This window comes from Rhea americana, unplaced genomic scaffold (genome assembly GCF_003343005.1).
Source record: "Rhea americana isolate MKP2758 unplaced genomic scaffold, rheAme1 scaffold_248, whole genome shotgun sequence".
In the NCBI taxonomy this organism is placed as follows: Eukaryota; Metazoa; Chordata; class Aves; order Rheiformes; family Rheidae; genus Rhea; species Rhea americana.
Genome location: NW_028186366.1, coordinates 944,323 through 967,437, shown reverse-complemented (window position 1 = coordinate 967,437; position 23,115 = coordinate 944,323). Strand labels below are relative to the sequence as shown.

General features: G+C 39.0%; 1 protein-coding gene across 3 annotated transcripts in view; it reads left to right on the top strand.

Moving 5' to 3' along the window:
- The window catches only part of COL15A1 (collagen type XV alpha 1 chain), a 155,924-nt gene that overhangs the window by 110,415 nt on the left and 22,394 nt on the right, over window positions 1-23,115 (top strand). For all 3 annotated transcript variants that reach the window (XM_085306829.1, XM_085306828.1, XM_085306827.1), the window contains 11 exons: window positions 5,338-5,403; window positions 7,318-7,353; window positions 8,387-8,449; window positions 10,278-10,355; window positions 10,473-10,508; window positions 16,015-16,068; window positions 16,152-16,211; window positions 18,321-18,389; window positions 18,761-18,802; window positions 20,945-20,990; window positions 22,973-23,062. In XM_085306829.1, coding sequence (XP_085162955.1) covers window positions 5,338-5,403; window positions 7,318-7,353; window positions 8,387-8,449; window positions 10,278-10,355; window positions 10,473-10,508; window positions 16,015-16,068; window positions 16,152-16,211; window positions 18,321-18,389; window positions 18,761-18,802; window positions 20,945-20,990; window positions 22,973-23,062 — 640 coding nt within the window. The remainder of the gene's footprint in view (window positions 1-5,337; window positions 5,404-7,317; window positions 7,354-8,386; window positions 8,450-10,277; window positions 10,356-10,472; window positions 10,509-16,014; window positions 16,069-16,151; window positions 16,212-18,320; window positions 18,390-18,760; window positions 18,803-20,944; window positions 20,991-22,972; window positions 23,063-23,115) is intronic.

The following is a 23,115-nucleotide window of genomic DNA, read 5'->3' as shown; positions in this document are numbered from 1 at the left end:
AATCTAGCACAACTTGACATCCCAGAGCCCGTATAATCAGTCCCAAAAGAATTTGTTTGGTTTCTTCCTAGCTTGTCATGTAAAATTGTCATCTTAAATATGGCTCTAAGATCTTGGATGAGTGGACATATAGAACCATAGAAATGTTGCCTGGAAGGGACCTCTGAAGCTTGTTTAGTTCAAATTCCTGCTCAAAGTGGGACTGTTACTAGCTCTGTACTTTGTCATGTTTCTGTTGGAGTGTCTGGCAATTTCCTCAAGAGTCTTGAGAGGAAAAGGTGGCCAAAAGACAGAAATGTGGTGTAAAACATATGTTCTTTCTCCCAACGTTGAAACAGTATAATTGTGGGACATTAGCATTTACCAGTCACTAAACAGTTCTATTTATAGTAATAATGAACCTGAATATGTTGTTCCTTAGCTCATTAATATTTGAAAAACACTGTAAGACCCTTAGCAGGAGGACAGCACATATAAGAAATGTGAAAAGATTATTGAAGCTAACAGAGCTAGAGACTGCATGGCTTCTCCCTACGTGTCATGATAGTCACGGTGCACATGTCATAACTAATACTTAACTAATGTATAACTGTCTGCAGTGCACACATGTCATAACTAGTACATAACTAATGTATAACTATGTCTGAAGGACCCTAATGTGTGTCTTCTGGATTGTCCAGAACATCTGAAAGAACCAAGTTCACTATGTGTTACGATAATGTGCAGAATAATGTGCAGAAGCTGCATTACATCAGGTGCATTACAAACCAATGCAGAAATCCATTTCCTTCTCTTAATACCTCGGAGTTTTAAAAGTAGGCTATTTTTTGAAGTAAGGTGCGTATATATTTGGTTTTATGTACATTTGTAGCAAATAGGTATTGTGTGGGGATACAGCAAGTGCCATCTGTCCTCATATGCTTCAAAACCTATCCATTGTCAATCAGATGATTTCTCTGAGGACTTGGCAATCTGGATTTGGAAGCAGTTGATTAAATGTGTGTGTGTGTGTGTGTGTGTGTGTGTGTGTGTGCACGCGTGCGCCTGTGTGTGTGTGTGTGTGCCTGTGTGTGTGTGAATATATATGAAATTGAGTTCTACCTACCTCACAGATGTTTGTAGAAGAATGTAACCTTTGTTCATTATATACTTTCTGAGATAGAAGATTAAATTATTCAACCACATTTTGTTGATTCAGTCTCTCAGAGAAAAAACATCCCTTTCGTTAACATCAGTTAAGGGAAAGAACCACTGTTAGCAGATCTAGCAGCTGCAATTAGAAATATAGGAGTAGAATAAATACCAGTTCTGACTGTTGCATGTGGATATTGGCTTGACCTGAGTGAAGGGGTCAGAGATCTTTTACCATTTAAGTCATCAACAAGTTAGTCAGGGAGATCATTCCCCAGATCAGGGTCTATGAGTTCACTCACTCAACCGTTGTATTACTAAAGACAACAATACTTCCTGAGCTCTGGAAGTCCAATGGGCTGATCTGTCAGAGTCAGACAGAAATTTTCTTGCTAAGATCTGAGAGGCTACCACTAAACAGATTTTCTGTTGCTTCACCACAATTCAACAAATTAAAGAGCTGGTGCAGTTTCAGTGTTGTTGCGGTATTAAAGTCTGAYCTGGGCAGTTGTGGCTTAGGGCCAGGCCTCATCAGTAACTGTCAAAAAGCAGGTTGATTGAATTACACAGAAAAATGGCCCTTGATTTCCTCCTCATTTAACATGATCCCTATGTGCACTGAGGAAATTTGATTCTGGCAGACATGAGATATATGGCAGGAGCCACTTTTGACACTGGAAAAAGATAAGATAACATAAATTTGAAGTCTGCAATGGAGCCTAGCTTTTTCCAGGCTTCTGCAGTACCTATTGACAATTGTTGATTTCAGCAGCTTGCAGCTGTTTGTCTCCTGTAGTTGCCCTTGTTAGCAGCCTGAAAATCTGCTCTGAACTGTCCTGTGTAAAAAAAGGTCTCTCAGTTTGCTGTTGTTTGATATCCCAAAGTGATTAAACCAATATTCCTTGTCCTACATTGGTTATTTTACTCTTTTGCAGTCTGATCTGATATTTTGAGCATTTTCATGCATGTAATCAYGACAGCTTACTAGCTAACTAACTAATTCACATTAGTTTTTTCTGGGCTTGTACCATATTGCATTAGTTGGGTAATGTATAGAAATAATTTTGAATAGAGAAAGTTTATTAGATAGAATTAAAAGAGCAATTAATTATCTCTAGTTGTCATTTTTCATCAATAATTTAAGCACAAGAAATAAGTGAAAGTAAGTCCTGGAAAAAGAGATTTTGTGTTACCCATGTCCTTTGTGTAATTATAACAGTGGCATATTCATGCCCCTTGGATAGGAAGCTGAAGGTGTGAAGTGACAACAATGTTGTCCTTACTGTGAAGTCAGCACTTTCTGAACCGATGTGCTGTGTTGAAAAGTTAACTTGCTGGATTGTTGCTATTAAAGCTGTTTGCTCATTCAAAGAGGAAGGTAAATAATTACATACCTGCAGCAGTCTGGAAAAGCCATGATCTTTTTTTCCAAACATAATTCTTGTACCATACGTTTTCATATATTCTTCAGCACGGTGTATGCTTTACTGACTCTCAGTCAGAGTTTCTACTTGCCACTAAACTCTATTTATAAAATATAGGAAGTGCCTGGTCCCAAGCTCAACAAAGCCTTTGGGATTCTCTCCATTGACTTCAGTACAGTTTGGATTGGGCCCAGAAAGAATGAATATTGAGTAATTCCATACTGAAAAGACTGCTTAAACCCAGAGCTCCTGGAATTCTGCCAACAGCTATRGATAAAGCAGAACAATTACAACTACAGGGTTTTTTTATTACTGTCATTAAAATAATAGCCTACATCCTGCTCCCTCTCTGGGACATGTAGTGGCTGGAATGTAGTGGAACAAGAGGTATTTTGCTACCTAGGAGCAATGCAGTGGAGAGCTCATGCAGGCTGGGTGATGGAGTGCTGATAGCAGGACTTTTGCTTTTTTTTAATTGCTTCAGTGACAGTTTTCCAGAGTTACTTGTAGCACACGAAGACAGGGAGYAGGTAGCAGCACCCAGTAAAGAGTAACGACTTTCAGCTGCATGAATCGTAAAGCCAACGGGACTTCAAAACACAGAAAGTTGACCACATGCTGCYTTGCTTCAGATGTCATGGGTAATATAAGATAATATATGACTGAGCAGGTCTGTCCTCTGTTATCTTCTTATTCACATTCCAGTTTGGAAAACTACTATTCAGACACTATAATTGGAAGGGACCTTGGAGATCATTTGATCAAGCCTCCCACTCAAAGCAGGGAATTCAAAATTAATTCCTGAGTATTCCATTCCTGACAGGTGTTACAAAGGATTGTGATCTGATGGCATTGATCAAGACATGCTTGCACACAGAGGAGACGTGCAGATTTCACAGAACCTTGGTTACAACACCCTTATTTGTGTGCTGCGTGGAATCCTCTAGCACCAGCAGGCAAACCCTGCCCTCGTGAAAGTCAGAGACTTTTGTTATGTTTAATGGGAATGTACTGCTGTACACAAAACCTGAAACTGAAATGGATAGAGTGGCTTGTCTGCTAAACAAGTGGACTAGTTCAAGACTCTATGGGGATTCAGTACATATTTCTGAATCCAAAATAAGGTTAGATTAACACACAGTAAATGAAACTGTTGGGTGAAAGAGATGAATCAAATGACAAAAACTGAGTAAGGCTCTCTATTCACTTGCAACATTTATGTGGAGCAAGTGCTTATATATCATTCTGAATTGTAATGTACAGGATTGTATGTAATTTAGGTAATACTGGGACCAATACTGTTTAATGTCTTCATTAACAACCTGGATGATGGGATGGAGAGCACTCTAAGAAAGTTTTCAGTTACCAGATTTGGGGCATGTCAATACTCTGGTGGACAGTGCTGCTGTTCAGAGGGACCTGGCTGGCTGGAGAAATGAACTGACAAGACCCTGCTGGAGTTCAAAAAGACTAAGTGCAAGATCTTGCACTGGGGATGGAATAACCCCTTGCAACAGTACAGGCTATTGGCAGATTGTTTAGGAAGCAGCTCTGCAGAAAAGGATCTGGTGGTCATAGTGGATAGAAGTTAGCAGGGTGCTCCTGCAGTGAGGAAGCCCAACCACATCCTGAGCTGTATTAGTAAGATGGTAGCAAGCAGGTCCAGGAAGGTGATCCTTACCCTCTATTCAACATTTTTGAGACTGCATATGAAGAACTCTGTACACTTTGCAGCTCCCTAGTACAAGAAAGATATTGACATACTGCAGTGAGTCCAGCAGAGTGTCACCAAGATGGTCGGGRGCTGGAGCATATGATGTGTGAGGAGAGGCTGAGAGAACTGGCTCTGTTCAGCCTGGAGAAGAGAAGGCTAAAGGGAGACTGTATTGCTGTCTACAACTACCCAATCAGAATACAAAGAAAAGATGGGGTTAGACTCTTCTTAGAGGTGCACAGCAATAGAATGAGAGGCAACCGACATGAACTGGAACGTAGGGAATTCCAATTAGATATAAGCAAAAATGTCTTTACCCTGAAGGTGGTCAAATACTTTAACCAGTTGCCCAGAAAGGATGTGGCATCTCTATCCTTCAAGGTGTTCAAGACTCAATTGCACAAATACCTGTACAACCTGATCTAACTGGACCCAGTTTGAGCAGGGTGTTGCACTAGCTGACCTCTCGAGGTCCCTACCAACCTATAATCACAAACTAGAGAGGTCTCCAAGTTAGTGCTGATCTTGCTAATTCCAGGCTTAGGAAGGCTCAGCCAGTTTGGCGGATCCAAGCTCGTTTCTCTGATCACTCTGTATTGCATTGAGTAGGCACAGCAGCTTGCTCAGAGTTAACTTAGGAATCATTGCATGGTGCAGCACTGTGTGATACAGACATGTCCAGAATATAACTTTGAATCTACAACAAGGTGTGTGCAGTCAGACAGTTTCACCATCTCAGAACTCCACTGATGTATTGGACTCTAAAACTTTTATWTTAATCTCTATCTTATGATGATGTCAAGTCACAGCATTTTGTTTCAGAGTTTTCAAATCTTTCCCCCAGTTAGGGGTTTCATGAGATTGAGTTGATGAAAGTTTAAAGTTTAAAGCATTCAGAGATCCTTATATATAAAGTAGATTTTGTTGTTCCAGATGCAGCCTCTGTTGCCTCATTTGTGTTCTCCCCACAGTTATAATGGGATGCTTTAATTGTGTGTGTATTTCCAAAAACGTATGTCTATTCCAGATAACCATTTGAAATAATCTGTTCCTTATCCACTTTTTTAGCTACTACTGAATGATACAGATGGAATTTTTAATTCCACTAGAATTAAAGGACTGCTTGGGCCTCCAGTGAGTATATGCTGCTATATTASATGTTCAGATTTGCTCTGTCTTCAATGTCTTCTTTTAAGTACTGTCTACAGATCAGTTTCGTATGCCTCAGAAATGTGGGTGTAAATCCTGCTAACTTCATCAAGAAGCTGTACAGGAGTACAACAGAACTGCATCTTGTGTRGATACATTAATTTTCATATATTTGTATTGAAGAAAACAATTGGGGAGGTTGTTTTAGCTCTGGATCTGAACTATATGTTCAGAATGATAGAAATGTGGAACAGATGTAAAAATAGGGACTCAGATTTACATAGCATTTCTTCTATTTTTTTTCTCTTCTTGTTTTTCAAGTGATGATATATTGGAACAAAGTTGCTTTTCACTTCTACTTGAGTCTGTGATTAGGAATGCTAAGCTTCAGTGTGTGAGTTTTGTCTCATAGCAGYTAGAGTTGTGGATTCCATGTACAGCTGGAAATCTCACAGGAGAACCACAGATGTGAAATTTCAGGCTCTGTTTTGCAGCCAGGAGTTTATCACAGTTCAGTCAAATACTGGATGCTTCTTGGTACTGATTTCAAATTCCTAGAGCTAGATCCACAGAGAAGCCTACCTTCTTTGTGCTGTGGAGTCTATGCAAAGTTAGAGCAGAACTGATCTGAAAAACAATATATTGCACTTTGCAAAATTTTACTCCCCAAAGCTCAGCATCATGCTTCACAGCTAGTTTAATTTGAAGAGTGTTGTTTGTGTGTTTTTGCTGCTTGGTTTGCATGCTAGGTAAAATCACAAAGTGAGCCCAGTTCTGCTCTCCCAGCTCCTCTCGTTCAATCCCTGTTGAAACAAGGAAGACCGGAGTGTGTGTACCTGATAACAGAATTTGACTCTGCATAGCCACAATGAAAAAAAGATTCATACTATTGATACAACTGCCCCAAAACAAGTATTTTTTGAATATATTAGTGAACTGAGAAGAGCATTAGCTCCAATAATAGCTTTCAACCCTGTGTCTGTGTACCTGTTAGCCCAACATGCCTCTTTTTCTCTTTTCACATGGCAAGATGACACTATTATAGGGGCTGCTTTGCTTATGGTAAAAGAGCTTTCCTGGAGGAGCGTTTTGCTGTATTTCCTAAAGGTCTGATTCTCCCAAGCCCTGGACATAGTAGGATAAGAGCATATCAGGCCTTCTTGTGTGAACCCTGTTACTGCAGCTAGTTGCCAACCAAACCTTAGATGACAGATGCCCCAAATGATGTAGATGAGTGGGTTCATGAGCCTAGCCAAAGTGCGGTGATTTGTAATACTGATTTCAGTTAATCCCAATAGTAGGTCCTGCAACTTAAACTGCAATGGAAACTTTGCATCATTCAGAACCTGCACCTCTGAGTACTCCCTAGTCAGGAAGGAGGAGCAGTCCCATAGTAATTCATATAATATGCATCCAGGTGAAACTAGAACTAAGGGGGCTCTCTTTGAATATCACAGTGGGGCAATTTTAAATATACTCAGTGCAAATCCAAATCCATATTTCTTCTCACAGTCTAGTGGACAAAATGTGATCCACAGATAACCAGTAGCTTAGTGGCAAAGGCTAAGGGAGGGCTATTGTGTTCCCTGTGGTGGACACTGAAAAGGACTCAAAGGAGGCTGAGTTATGGTGGTCTTTGATATGTGGAAAATGTCAGCTTTCTTCTGCTTTTCCTGAATCTCTGTTCTTTCAGTTCTGGAAAAAAATCTAATGTCCCAAAAAAAGTTATAAGGTCAGGGTACTGTGGAGTGTTTGCAGCTTACCACTGGCTGAAAGAAATTCTTCCAGTTTCAGATCAATTAATATTCACAAGTCAGGAGGTACATGTAAACTGCACTTTCTGTTTCGCAAGTCCATAATATGTTTTTATATGGATCTGGGTTTTTTTGCATTTTGCAGGGACCAGATGGTAAGCCAGGTCTACCAGGATTTCCTGTAAGTATTATGTTCCTGGGATTTAAATACATATTCTTGAATATACTTTAATATTTTATTATTTATGTAGCACAGAATTTATACAAGTTCTGATAAATTCTCATATGGGAGAACATAGGTCTTTATGCAGTCAACAGGATATTATACTTATGGTAGAAACGAACYCTGTGTTAAGACCTTTCTGCAGTTTAGATGCAGGCATATGATCTCAGGATCCTTTCTCTGCTGCCTAACTAAGAAGAAAGATGAGAAATCTGACAAATGATATTGACAAAATGCTGGCAAATTGCCGGAAGTTCTGCAGAAGGTTGTTTACTGACTCGTGGGTATTGTGGACTGTACTGGAAGCTGGAAGTGGGGGAAAAAACTAAAAAATTATTTTTAGTTAAAAAAGACCTGGTAAGATATAATCTCTCTGTCATTAACAGAATTTCTACAGACATGAAAACACCTTTCTTGCRCTGATTTCAGCTCTTTTCTCTATCTCTTTTCTAATGTAGAAATCATGTAGACTTAAACTTGATTCTTGATTGGTGAAATTATGACATAAGCCAAATGTTTTCTCCACGTAAGATATAAAAATGATCGTTTTTTTCATACATATAATCTATATTTCAGATAAAAAATATTTTAAAGTACTATTCCTTTGAAAAATGTACCTTCAGAAATTCTTCTGAAAATCAGTGAGGTTAAATAGAATGAGAGAGAATAAAGTAGGGAGGAAAGAGAGAGTTTTAGGCTGAATTTCCACTTTTATTAATATTTACTTATTTCTGTTTGTGAACGTGTGTATAATCTACACTGGTGAAAAACATCAAGGGGTTATTTTTGTTGTTTTTAACAGATTCTCCCTATCTGATATTTGTTTTAGGGAATAAAGACAGCAATATGGTTTTATGAAAGTGCTTAGATTACAACCAGAGTGATTTAAAGTTCAAGATTTCCAGTTATTTAAAATTATATTTAGTAAAATTGCCCAGCTCCATATTCTCAGCAGATCTCACTATATGTATATGTACTCATTTTTACTTAGGGCCCTCGGGGACCAAAGGGAGATACTGGTTTATCTGGACCACGAGGACCTAAAGGACAACAGGTAAGAGAAAATGAGTAGGGAAAAGTACAAGCTGCAAAATGTATTAGGTAGAAAATAACATTGGTGACATTACAAGTTTTATGATTTTAATTTTGTTAGGGACTGGGCTGTTAATAAGTCTATGTGAAAAATTTACTAAGTGGAAATTGAAGCCATGCTGAACAAAATACCGTGATGTATTACTGAGAACCGACATTCTGTCCCCTGGACTGAAATTCTGCAATGCACTTATCGGAATAAGTTTGCATAAACATTAAACACGAGGTGACCTTTTCTTGCAAGCTCATCATCTGTGCTGACAGCCTGGGATCCTAACTGAAAGGCCAAATATATAAGCATGATCTTTTCTTCCTCCTGCAATAGCACAAAAGGCTTTGCCTCCGGAAGTATATCACAGTGTTTCTGTTCCCAAAGAAAGTCTAAGACCTGGGGAACTCCTTCTTCTGGATTCTTTCTCTTATTTCTACACAATTGGGTTTGCATTATAGCACTGCTGTGATACAACTAAGGACTGACTCTGCTGTTTTGTAAATATCCCAGTCGTTGTTCTGTTCTTCTCCCCTTCTCCACCTGCAGGAAGCAGGGGAGAAGGACAAGTTATTACAATCTTGGGGATAAGAAAAACAAAAACACTTTCCTCTTGTTCTTTGTGTTTGTAAGTAGCTGACCTCACTTTCTCACAGGTAATATGAAGCTTTGGGAATGGTTAATTATGGTTTGAAGTGAGATTGTAGGTGAACAGCAGCTTCAGTGCTTAGGAGGAAACATTCCAGGCCACAAATGCCAGTCCCCTTTTGACGTTCCTRTTGTTTTACCCAGTGAATAAAATCATCAAGCTGAACCTTAAAACTAGTTAAGTGGCTTTTTGGTGTGGTTTGGGGGATTTTGTTTGCTTTTTGGAGTATGTTGGGGGGCAGACTTCTACAGTCCCTAATGGAAACAACTTGAAACTCCCACCGATGACATCATGATTCTCAGGCTGATTATAAGCTGTGAACACAAGGTTATGCTCAAGGTTGATGATCTCAGGAAGCACAATGAATCTTCGTAGACCCCTAGGAATATTCCCCTTCAAGGATCATGAGAGGCTTCTATTGMAGTCTTGGGTGCATAAAACCTCACAGAAGACAGTTAGTGAAGCCAGCTTCAAGGAGACTCCAAAGTGTGCCTTAAATATGGGGAAGATGAACCACAGGGGAAGGGCTACAAGTCTRTCGGTGCAATTAGTTTCAAACCGGGTATTTTCCATTAGAGATCTTGGGAGAGCTATTGTACCAAGGTGCTCAGATTGCCTGAGTTAGGTAAAGAGAGTTATAGGTGAGGTCTAGAATAAGAACCATTTGTTTGCACTGGGGAATGAAAATTCATGGTTGTGGTGCCATTATTGAATGGAATTACACCTTGAAGAAGTGAAACTCAGAGGCTCATAATACTGGGGAGGTAATGAGGCTGCATTATGCTACAACTATTTCGAGAGAAAGAGCCATGCTTTCCTGATTGTCTAGTTCTTTCTAGGTARTGTTCTATCAAACTTTCCCAGTTCCAACAGGGCTTCCTGACCTGTATCTAAGCTGATGGTCCACAGGAAGATTCCAATAGCTTGTTTTCCTTTGGCATAGGTTTCTTTCGGACCCAGCGTATGTTTCATAGGGTTTGTGTCATGTGAGTGAGAGTAATTGAAAGTCAACCTTACTCACACTGATTTTGCAGTATAGTGTTTTTTTCTGACTAATCTGTCACATTTCCAACAGCAATATTGCTGCTTTAACTTTTCCTGCTTCATTGATGCCTGCTTTGTAAACACTGTAAAATACTTTGGTAATTGCAGGGTGAAAAGGGAGAACCAGGAGCTCTCATTACTGCTGATGGATCTTTAACTGAATTGTTAGGAAGAAAAGGGCAGAAGGTGAGCTGACACTGCTTTGTGTTCCTCCAGAATGTTTGGTGGCCTTCTTGCCAGTCACTTTTGCTAGATATTGCAGAAGTTCTCTCTTTCATCTGTGTGTTCGTCTGTCCCCAACAGGGTGAAGCTGGAGTGGTAGGACAGGTGGGACCAATGGTAAGACATTTCCAAAGTCTATTGGATTCTTTTTTGATTTTGTTTGGTTTTATAGATACTACTAAGTGTAAAGATAGACTGTTTTAGCTTTTCATTACTTCTGAGCAGAGGTGAAATTTTCATGCTTAAGGAATACTCATGTTAAAGGAYGGTCAATGTCCTTTAGAAAAAATGTGTTTGTTACATATGTGCTGCTGTGAACTACATACTTAATTCAGGATTTAAATTTAGGTATTACCACTGTATTCTTTTTAACTCAACAGTGAAATATCTTCAAAGCTAGAAACTCACCTGACTTATGCAGCGATTCTGAGTGAACTGGCAGAGAAAAGGCTGAGGGGGGGGTGTCTAATTACTGTCTTCTACTATCTGAAATACAGCTTCATACAGTTCATCATATAGGCAAGGTCATTTAGAGGAAGTCCTTGCCAGCACTAGTCTCAGCGATAATGCTGCAGGAGAATTTGGCACATAGAGCCTGTCTCAAGACTTTGTCCAGCCGGTTCCTCTCCTTGCTCAGACCGTTGTGCTGAACTGCCCAACTACAATTCAGGTTCATTGTAACAATCTGTTTTTCAGTTAGTGAAAGCCCATTAGCATTTCCTCACCAAAGGAATCTGTGATGATAGACAGAAGTATATGGATTATATAAGTCAGAAAAACTTAATGTATTACTCCAAAAAACTTAAGATTATAAAAGGTAACAGGCCACTGCCAGTTCAGTTAAAACAGGTGACACTGAGGTAATGGACCTTAGTAGTTCCCACAGTTCATCTTCAGGGAACCCTAAGATGGTGGTAAGACTAGTTTTGTCAGTTTAGGTGATACCTTCAGAGCACTGGACCTCTGCTTTTCATCTTTGCAGTGCTGAAATTGTCCACAGTGTCACCCAGAATGTGTAATCTTCAGTGCTTCCCCTAAAAGGCACCAACAACCTATTTGCCAAAGAAGTCTTGATTCAGACTTCCAAGTGTCTACTCATAATACTGTGAGAGGATTGTGAGGGATTTCATCYTTCAAGGCCAGAAAGGAGAACAGAGACCTGGTGACTTTTACTCTCCCTACTAGGTAAGATTTGAGGCAGGAGAGAACATGAAATCTTGCTGTCTGTTAAGCCCTGATACACAAGCAAACTTACAAGTGAACAGCTGAGTCAGGGAATTTTTTTCTTAGTTATTTCACCTCAGCTTCAGATCTAGATCTCTCCATGGTAACGGGCATGCAATCTGATCAAAACTCTGTGTTGCCCATCACCAATCTCCTTGTTCACATAGGAAAACACAGAACCTGAGATTCTTGGCGCAGAATTTTTCAGTTTGATCAATGCTGCTGTTGGCCATGATTCATTTTAGTATTGTCTCATAGAAAAAACCTCTTTGCAATTGGTTGGCATTTTGTGCAGCAATAATGTGCAGACTGCAGAGTGACTGCTTGGTCAGAGCCTCTGGGATATAACTTCCCATAGCTTTGATGTTAATGGTTTTGTTCCACTTTACGCAAGTTAAAGCTTTGGCCCAAGATCAGCTTTGAGATAACTGGGGACGCTGTTTGCTCCTCTCTGCCGCTGGAGGCAGAATAAGCTCATAGATCCGTTTCCAAAATTTGGGGAAAAAAAGCCCCACTCCCTTCCTTTTTGAAACTTCAGCTGAAAGAAGCACAGTAGTTTGGACCACAAGGGATTAAGCACAGAGAAGTAGCTGACAGGCAGATGAGAGCTGCAGCAACCAGGGAGAGTCTCAGGAGGTGAGTATTGTCAAGAGCAAATGCAGAAGGGGTGGACTGAATCCAGCCTCCTGCTGTGGGGAAATGAGAAAGCACTGTTCCTTTACGTTCTTTGCTGGAAGGGGAGCAGGCCACTTGATGATACTGAAGAGTCCTTAGTAAGAACTACAGCTTTAGTCTGTGCAGTTGACTCTTTTGACTCCTTTGCTGTTGTAAATGGAGTTTCCTTTTCTGCTAGACAGCAGTCTGCTGTGGTTTCCTCACTTCCCTCTTTCACTTCTAGTTGTGACTGCTGGCACATGTCTTGTGTAGTTGCTAACATTTCTCAGGGAAGGGCTGGAGTTTTAGTATAGAAAACAGTCAAGGTGGCTCCAGCACAACACAATCAGAGGTTTCTTTTTATTTAAACTATTTTTAAACTTTTTTTTAATTTTAAACATATTTTAAACAAAAAAGCCTGTTTCTAGTCATCTTGGTTGCTAAGTGGAGCTCAGATTTAAATAGTCTTCAAGGGCTCAAATATGAGAAAGTAAAACAGAAAAATACCCCACACATTTTGGGTTTCTTTTTTCAAACCTCATCATTGTATTTGGTGGCGAGGAAAGGTGGATTGACTCATTTTGAAAACTTAGGGGTGCAATACTAAAGTTTATATCTGTTAGAGTCCACCCATGATCTAATGTTTGCTTTGAACATAGACATTGACACTGATCATATGGGCAGAAGTTACCTTCAAAGGGGAAATGAAACAGAAGTTTGATAAAAGTCCTACTATCTTGGAACAGCTTCAAATGTCATTTGTAAGAGGTGCTTTAAATTCTGATGATGATGATGTTGTAGTTAACATTATTTTCACAAGTTAACCATTCCTGAATTTCATATCTAATGCAGTCATCAGTTTTGGCATGATAAAAATTATGTGAATTTTACATTACACTTACATTTACACTTACATTGCAGTGCTAGGGAACAATATTCAACTTAAGGTTATATAATCTTTAATTTTACCTCTCTTGTAGAGTTCATTCTGGAATGTGCCTTGGGTTTTTTTTTTTTTTTTTTTTTTGTTAATGACAGCTACTAATTGCAAAATACTACCGCAATTTATCCATCAACTCCCATTTGATGCATAAATCGTTGATTACATTTTCCATGAAAGTAGATCATTTTTCAATTAAATGATACTACGTAAAGTAAAAGACAAAAAGACAAACATTTGCCAGTTTGAGATAAAAGGATTTGGTAAATGATAAACACTACCAATTTGGCAATGGCTTAATTCAGAAAATGATCTTTCTAGCTCTTAACTTCCACGCTTCCTGAATGCCTTGAGCTAAAACATAATGGGACAACAGCCCTGGACTCTCAATAAGATGACTCAGTTCTGCCACAGGCTTGCTGAGTCATCCCATGCAAATCATGCTTCTCTTCCCTGAGGTGCAAAGTGAAGGCAATACTGGTTAATTCTGTAAAAGGTACTGAAATCTGTGGATAGAAAATCCAATAATGTGTAGGTATTCAGTTTTAGTATACTGAGGGACACTGTTCTGGTGTCCTTCATTTTTGCTTGGTTGACCCTATTTACACCTTCCTGTGAAGCCACCTAATCTCCTATATTCTCAAATCGTGGAAAAATAGTTCAGAAGGAGTGAGTGCTCGTTCCCCTGTTCTGCAACAGCAACAACACATGAAAAGCTCCTGTTCTCATTGTCACTGCCCATGGAGATGAGCATGAGATGTTTATTTTATTTTATTTTTATTTTATTTTATTTTATTTTTTGCATAGTATTTACACAGAACTCTAAAGACTGATGGGCTTAGCTGTAGTGATGTCCAGTGACTTCTCAGGAGTGATTTAATCAGAAACAAGAAAAAACTGCRAAGTGAAATAACTATGAGTTCAGCTTCATGCTGTGCACTGTTCATAACTGGGAACCAAACAGTTCTTCTGGTCCTTCCAGACAGGCTGCAGGGGTGTCATTAGCAACAAGGCTTCAGTGCAACCGTGGAGAGCACTTTTTTGAAAAGAATCTTTGCTGTCAGCACCATCCTGTGTGAAGGTGGTTGTAGCTCCTCAACCTAAATATGTCCTCCAAGTAGATGAGGCAAACTGAAAAGAGCAGAAATGAGTCAGAAAGTATATTGACAGAGTTTCCAATATTGCTGCTGATACACTTAAGTAGGGAGAAAAATGAGGGAAACGAGGACTTGTGGTCTTGGAGCTAAGTAGAGCAATAGTAGAAAGGACTTATGTACATATCTAGAGCATTTCCATGGATCCTTAACTTGTTAAATTTTGCAGATCACCACTTTTCTTTCCAACATTTCTTCTTTTTTGTCTTTCCTCACTTACTGTTTTCACCTCAACACTTCTGATTTGATTTATTTCATTCTTCCTTTTTAGTTTAATTCATCTTCTACTCCTTCTTAGTCTCCACATTCCTAATTAATCAAGAGGAGTGACTTACCAGATGAGGATTTCCTCTTGTTTTTCAATTATTTGCTGATCATCCTTTGAAGTAGTAGTCACAATGTCAACAAAAGTTGGTAACTTAAAGGGACATGCCTGAATTGTGATAGGCAGTGCAATTGCCAGTCTTTCTTCCATCAGCACAGGTCTGTATTAACCACCATATTGCTGGTAACAATAGAAGATTTGTTACAATAAACACACCGAAAATGCTGTAATTTCTCAGGGYTAAACATATAAATTGTCACCTTTGAGAGGTATCTACATGAGATCTGTAAACATAATTGTTTTAGGTATTTGAAGTACCATTTTCAGATTTTATACATCCCACATACATGTAGTCTTTACTTTCTGTCTTCCATGCATATGTGGAATCACTCCTGAAGTTAAAACACAAGAGCCATAATGTCGAAGAAGGGGTATCCCTCAGCATTTCACCAGACTGAAAAAAAATGAAAATGAAACCAGAAGAGTTGACACATATATAAATAGATTGTCTAGACTCTGGTGGTTTTGTTGAGTCTCAGGAAGCTGACAGCAGGATGAATGTTTGCATTTTTTTTCAGGTTTACTGCTTTGTATCGACTCACTTGCTGACTGTCTAGAAATTAAATGCTTGTAAATACCAGACTATGGATCACCCATAGTCCTGGACTACTTTTCCTGAGGGGCTTGCTTGCCCCTTCTTTCTACAGTCACTTGTATGAGTCAGTGTGGTGTGATGGGTCACTCTCATGTAAAGAAGGGTCTGCTTTGTTTCAACTATAGCCCCGTAAATCCTTACACTAGGGATGGCTGGAGGTATGCAGTCATTTGGTGAAATATAAAGTCTTAGATTGGTACACAGACTTTTCTCACAGGCTCTGACATAAAAATATTTAGAAAAACCGTATAAGCCAAAAGCATATGTACAAAGCATCAACCTACTTAGCACCACTAAGAAAGATTGCCATTTTTCTTTCGGTTGATACCTCTAACTTTCCTTTACACTGTGATGCCTGGCAGCTCAGTTTTGAATTTTGCACCCTATAAATAGCTGAGAATTCAGACTTCATTTCAGAGTACCAATCTTCTTCCAAGCTAGAGTTCCTTTTTATACACATACCTCTCAGTTTCTGAAGTCTCTTAGAATAGTGAGTAGAGAGGACATTATGTGCATTGTCTGCAGACCATCACAGATTGAATTGCAATGCAAATGTGACTATGATTATGATATCCTTTCTAAATAATCAAAAACAAGTCACAGTTTTGTTTCATTTAAAATTTATTTTATTTTTTCTTCTTCTCCGTAATCACACTTTCTTTTCTGTCTAGGGACCAATAGGACCTGCTGGACCCAAAGGAGAGCTTGGATTCCCAGGACGCCCAGTATGTATCAAGCTCTCTGAAAAGGAATAAAGATAGAACAGCCTGTTTCTGAACACATGCTAAACTATTTCTACTTATTGCAGGGCCGCCCAGGACTGAATGGACTGAAAGGTGTGAAAGGTGAACGAGGCGAAGCATTATATGTAAGTCTTTCTTATGTATTGCAATTAGTTGAAAAAAATATTGATAAAATCTTAAGTTAAATCTCATTTATATGAACCCCTTTAAAATGATATCAGGACTAAAATAGCAAAAAAGATCTAGAAATGATGATATGCTTCTGTCATTTTTCGTATTTGAAAAGTGAAAATYGGAGTCCCTCCACACAATTCTTACAGGTATACATAGTTGTATTAGCTCCCAGGTGTGAAAGTTATAGGTGTGATTCCCAGTCAGCATAGGTTCAAATAGGCAAAGGATTTGAGATTGCCAATTCTTTCTATTTATCTAGGTGTTCCTGATGCAAATTGTCAGTATGACCCCTCATACAGCTCATGGGAGTTCATACTCACATGCCACTGTCTAGCATACGTACCAGGAGCACTTGAGCATATCTTTAATGAAGAGTCACCTATTCTATTAACGAGTAGATAATTGTTGACACCTACTACCTGCTTTAGCTGTAGTGTTGTATCTAGAATAATAACTATTGCCTAGTGCTTGGAAGGTGATAGAACTTGCATACCCACCTACATACTGTAACTTTGGAATGAAAAGTGATAAACCAAGGTCCTAGTTCAGCAACTCTCTTCTTATGAATAGCATTCATACAAATAATCTCATGGCAAACAGTAAGAATGGACTACTCAACAGTAAGCACTGCTTAGCATAAGCAGTAAATTTAAGAATAGCTTAGTTTTTACTTGGCAGACTAATTTATGTGGCTGTTCTCATGTCAGGAGAAGGTGTGTGCTAGAAAAACTAGTACCTATACCACGACAATAGCCAATAATATTTTATCTGCATCAGAAAATGGCTGAAAAAAAAAGACAAGGGACTTTTACTATGTTATCACAGAAATCATAAGAAAGTAAGGATCAGATAGGCATCAGGAAAGATTATCAAGTCAACCTCACTGCATTTCAATAGAACACTTTTTGTAAATGAATTCTGTTGTATGAGTCCTCTGATTTTATTTTGTTAAAAAAAATTAAACAGCACCCAAACTGTGAAACTGTGTTGTGTATCTGGACAATAAATTTGAGTGAGATGATATTTCTTTATCTGACTAATAGAGTTAGAATTTGCTTGGGAAGTATCTCAGTACCTTTAAAGAAAGGAAAGACTACGTATTAAATGGTTATTCACACTGCTAGAGAAAGGTTTAACTACAATTTTAGGTACTGGGAGGTGAAACCAGACAAATCAGACAAATTCTATTTGGTTAAAAAAAAAAAAAAGAAAAAAGAAATAGTGATTAGTCACTGGCAGAAAATACCAAAGGAATAAGGAATATTTTCCATTTCTTGATATCTTCAGATTGCATCAAGGTACCTTTTCTGGATGTCTGCTTTAACCAAACACAAATTATGAGTGCAAGTGTAACTAGATGAAGTATATCAGTTTGGGAGATTAAACAAAACAGATTATATGCTCTAGTAGCCCTTTCTGGAGTGCTAAGGGAAGATAAAATCTAACAGAATTCTAAGAGTATGAAGTTGCTGATAGATGAGGCAATGTGTGCCATCTCACAGAAGATGGTCTCAATGTAGAGTAGCATGCTTTGGTCATGTGGCCAGGATTTTAAAGGCTACAATAAAAAATCAGCATAGCCTTTGTGGGGGCAATCATGCCTTCAGCGTAGTGGATTTCCTTGAAGGTGCCAATTATAGCATGTAGTTACCTACTTGACACTTGAAAGTATATGAATCTCAGCAGTCTTGAGAAACCCAAATCAGTCTTGGAGACCAGACAGGGTTTTCCTTATGATGGTATGGTTGGGAGAGCCGGTGGTTTTAATTTAGATTCATTTTTTATTGGGTTTGGGTTTGCGATTTGGGCTATTTTTCCTGAAAATAACAATCTTAGACCATTTTGTTACCCACAAAGTGCTTTAGGTTAAATGTGAAAATTCACCTTGAAGCTTAGGTAGAGCTCACAAGTCAATGTTCAGCTTCCCCCCAGGCTATTTAATATAAAATTCCATGATTAAATTGAGCCCTCTGGGCCCCTTATCCTTCTTTCCCTAGGTTTGATTGTATTGCATGTGGAAGGATTTGCCTAATGTCTCTTACTTAACTTTCTCTTATCAGGGTCCCCCTGGCTTGCCTGGGCCCCCAGGGCCCCCTGGACCTCCAGGGCGTATAGTTCGTATCAAAGGAGTAAGTATGACTAGGACCCATTGCTGGTCTGTCACTGTAGCAGAAATATGCAGCTCTTGAAATGGTCTGCGAAGTGAATCCTCAAAAGCTGTTTCAGGCAATGCAGTTTACAGCAGTTTACCTTGCTTGTGTATGTGGGTAAAAATCTTTTAAACAAGGCCACTGTGGTGTAAAGGTTTTGCCCCACACATGCATACTGGGACCTGCTGATGGAACCATGGGAGTTCTCTATTACAAGCTGAAATCGTTGTTCAGGATGCTGACTTTGGTCTCCAGGCCTTGTCTAATTTTTTTTTAGATCTATTTGCTGTATTACCTACTGTATTATTGTCTGTGTTCATTAAATTCATTTTCCTTCCTATTTTCCATAGACAGTTTTCCCAGTCTCTCCCAGACCTCATTGCAAAATGCCAGTAAGTCACATACATACACAATCTGCTGTTAGCAAAATGCATGGCCATGACAATACATAACCACAATAGCTATGCAGCTTTCCCCCTCCCCGCCTTCGGCTTTGCACCAGTTATAAGATGTATTTTACCTAGCCTTCAAGATAACAGATTTCCAAGTGCTTAGATATTGAGAAATGAGCCACATACAAAATATGTAACAGAATTACAGACATTGGAACCTTTTGTATAAAGTGCTTTGATTATTTGGTTGCCTTAACTCTTTTAATGCCATTCCAAGCCACATGTTTCCATGGTGTAAGATTTGCTCTTGCTTATACATACATGTACACACATTTTTCATATGTATATATAAATAATGTCTTCATGTAGTTGTGTCTTTGGCTATTTTCAATTTCCCTGTTTAACAGGACATAAGACTTCTTATCTATTTCAATGTAGCACCTTTAGAACATTGTAGTACATTGAGTGGCAATGATTTTTTTCCTTATTTGACCCTCAAATGCAATAGATCTATTCATATATAAACCTTTATTATCTCATGAAAGCCTGCAGGTGAAGTTCGGCCCCTGCTTTTCCAAAGTGAATGGCAAAACCCCGATTGCCTTCAAAAGACCTGCAGTTTTGTTTAACATGTCACAGAAATTACATTCTACAACGAACAGGGTTCAGTCATGGTGGGACTTTCCCTATGGCAATATTGTAGTGTTGAACCATAGGCTAGGTATTTGRAAAGGATTCTGTCTGAGAGCTACAGTCCTTCCCTGAATAGTGTGATRTGCAGCAGGGTTGCTCTACTTTTCTACCCTATGGTAATTTTTCATTTCTACAGTTTTGGCCTACCGCTTTCAGGCATCATCTTCCCAACTCTTTGAATTCCTCCCTTAAACCTTCCCATTACCTTTATATAACCTTCTTATACATCTCCCCCTCCCTCCCCCCCAAAAAAATTCTTCTGGATTAGTCAACTTCCCCTGATCAGTCCTTTGAAACCCAGATGTACCAGGCCCTGAACAACTTGCTGTAGCTGACCCTGCTTTAAGCAGGGGGGTTGGGCTAGATGACCCACAGAAGTCCCTTCCAACCTCAGCTATCTATGATTCTCTAGGTAGTGATTCAAATAACAGAGCCCTGTTGTAACTGAATTTCAGATAATAAATGAGGTTGCCTTTCAAGAAGGGTAAAATCAGTGAATAACAGTAACTTTTATGTGCAGAAATAATAGAAAGCTGTAGTTATAAATACCTCTTCATGCATCTGAATATGCTAGATAGCTTTGTCCTACTTTTTTGAATAATTTCCTAAACCTATCCAAGTTTATAGATGTCTGCTGTACATGCTACATAAATGAATATCCCTAAAGAACTACAGACTGAACCCCACAAGTTTTCCTCATGTGAACTGACCTTCTGAAGTTAATGGAGCTATCCATGTGAGTAAAGACTTCTAAGAGCTAATACTGTAGGATTAGTCAGATACAGCAGTTGTATATTGAATTTTTTGGTATACTTGTTTCAACTTATACGAATAGTACTAGCAAGTACTAAGATCTGTCTATTTCGGAGTGCACTGTCATATTTTAACTCCTGCACTGCTCATATTTTGAAGACAGAGAGTGAAGGTAAGTAGCATGCCCATCATTATAGGAGAATGGAGTCAGAATAGGATAGAACAGAATTAGAATAGAATAGTTTCTGCCTCCCAGTTTTGATCCCAATGCATATGGAGCATAAGATCATCAGAGAATCTGCATAATTATGATTAGATAAAAAATTTACAGTCTGTTATCTTACAATCAAAAATCAARTCCTACTTTCAAATGCAGTGACATAAGTTCAGAATTATTCTTGAAGAATAAGTCGAGTTTTCTGATGTTTCACTAGCAGGACTGAAAGCAGGATTTGCTAATGCTTCAAAAATGCATGTCATTACCCTCTTGCTGAAAGCATGTTGCATGTTGAAGAGAGCACAATACTGAAAAAGGCTTCATCAGCTAATATTCAGACCTCATCAGACTGGATATTATCACAGAGCATTGTTACAATATTTACTGTGATAGTGTGCATATGTTCCATGCTTTCCTCTATGCACTTGAATCAGTTAATGTTTATGGATAGTTTTTAATTAATTTTACTTTGTCTGTAGGTGAACACTCCTTACCCAGGAAAGCAAGAAGCTCTTAACATCCAAGGTGAGTAATTTTTTTTCTTGACATTTACTTTAAATAAGCTCTTTTTGTTATGAACAAAGAGCATTGCTTTCTCTTGGCTAGTGTGTGACTGTTTTATGAGGAAATCATAGATGGTCTCACTCCTTTTTCTGGTGAACCTCAGATCATATCTTGCTGCAATCTCAGCATGTAAGCCAAGAACAAATTAACCTAGGTCTGAACTTCTAAGGCTAAGATATATAARTTTAGTAGTGCAACACAAGTTCTGCATGTCTAATTTTAGGAGTTTTCTATCAGAGTGGACATGTGGCATTGAGGAATAGGTGCCACAAGGCGCTGTTGAGTCTTTACTTCTCTGCTCTGGCAGTGCTCTTCAGATGCAAGTTCTAAAGTCTACCTAATATTACATCCCATCAGCCGAGTGGTCTCATTCCTCAGATGTTCATGGCATCACAAAAACTTCCCTTCTCTGACTGACTGATGCCAAAAATTTAGCTTGTGATCAGAGCTTTTATCCCATTGCTTGAAAGTAAAATATCACAGGCAGGGTTAACACACACTGAATGCTGGAGCACCAGAAAATATTACTCAGGGAAAAAACAAGATGCCAAAAGTCCTTGCTCTGAGGTGAACTTTGAATTTTCTGGGGATACAGAAGAAATGTTCTGCATCCCTTCATTCACTAGGATGGTGAGGCCTGTTGAAGAGAAAGTACACAGAGAAGCAGTCTTGAAACTTCTGTTGTAACACAGGGCTCTGAAAATGAAGTTCTTTTCCTTCTCCTATATTTGTGGCACTTCTGCTAAACTAGAAAAGGAAGAATGCTGTGAATATTTTTGTCCCTAAAATGTTCAATAGGCAGACAATGAGCCTGGAAGACTGCTGCAGAAAGCTCATGGAAAGGCTTCCTTGCCAATGAAGTCTTTACTGGAGATGCACAGCAAGAAGATTCCACTGGAAAAACAATGCCAGATTGTGGAGCAGGGACATGGCACCCAAGCAAGCCGGAGACTGTTTCTGTGCTTGCCTCAGTGAAATTCACACCTGCAATGAGAACAGGTTAGAGAGGAGACTGTGCACTGACTCCCAGCACAGGTCACAGCTGAACAACAGGGGCTGTAACTATCGTGGGCAGATAACTGTTAAAACGACTTCAGGAGACATGTGCTGTCATTGACCCTGTCACTGTACTTCAGCATATGATTGCGCCAATTAGGACCAGCTCACCTTACACTTGAGGAGGCATTTCCAGCTKAAGAAAGTGGCTATAAAATGTTACTGTGTCAGAGTGATGGTTTTTTACATGAATTTTACAAAGGTATTAACTATTACTCAGGCAGAAAGAAGAGATAAATCAGACCTAACAAATTTAATTAATCATTTTACCTAGGTATTTTACAGTGTAAAGTTACCATGAAAATTGAATAATATCTGGAAAAAAAAATAGAAGGTTGATCCAGATTTGTTTGGGTACAGTTCTACCCTTGGCTCATCTAGAAGGAAAATTATGGTAAAAGTATTTCTATTCTCAGAGAACATTTTCTTCATAGTTAATGCATTTATGACATGAAGGAGCAACAAAAGACCACATTTTCTGGCATTCATAGATGCAGTTATCATTTACTGGTTTGCATCTGAGCCTGGAGATATTAGAAGATATCATATCAAAAGTAGAGGTGTAACCCAAGAGCTGACAAACGTATCTATAAGACAGATGATAGGTGCCTAAGGAAAGGAGAGTGAAAGATCACCTTGCAGGAGAGACCTCGTTGCAGATGTTGTGGCTGATAAAGAAACAAAGACCAGCAGCTGAAGAGAGAACACATGCCAGCAGCCATTGAACGTTCATGCAGAGAGTGAGAAAGGTACATGCAGTGTGGAGCCATATGCACCTACATGTGAGATACWGCCTCTCACTTTCTGGAGTTTGGTTGTCATTGAAGATGTCTCTGCTGTTTGCAAATTCTCATGGATTTTGTTTCTCTGTGGTGCTTTTATGGCAGGTGCTAAAGGAAACGGAGATTCCTGGGAAGCACACAGTTCAGCAGACATAAAAGGAGAAAAAGGAGACACAGGTGCTCCAGGACCACCAGGTATTCTGAACATGAAGTGTCAGTGACATCCTGTGATAGTTACACTCCAGGCA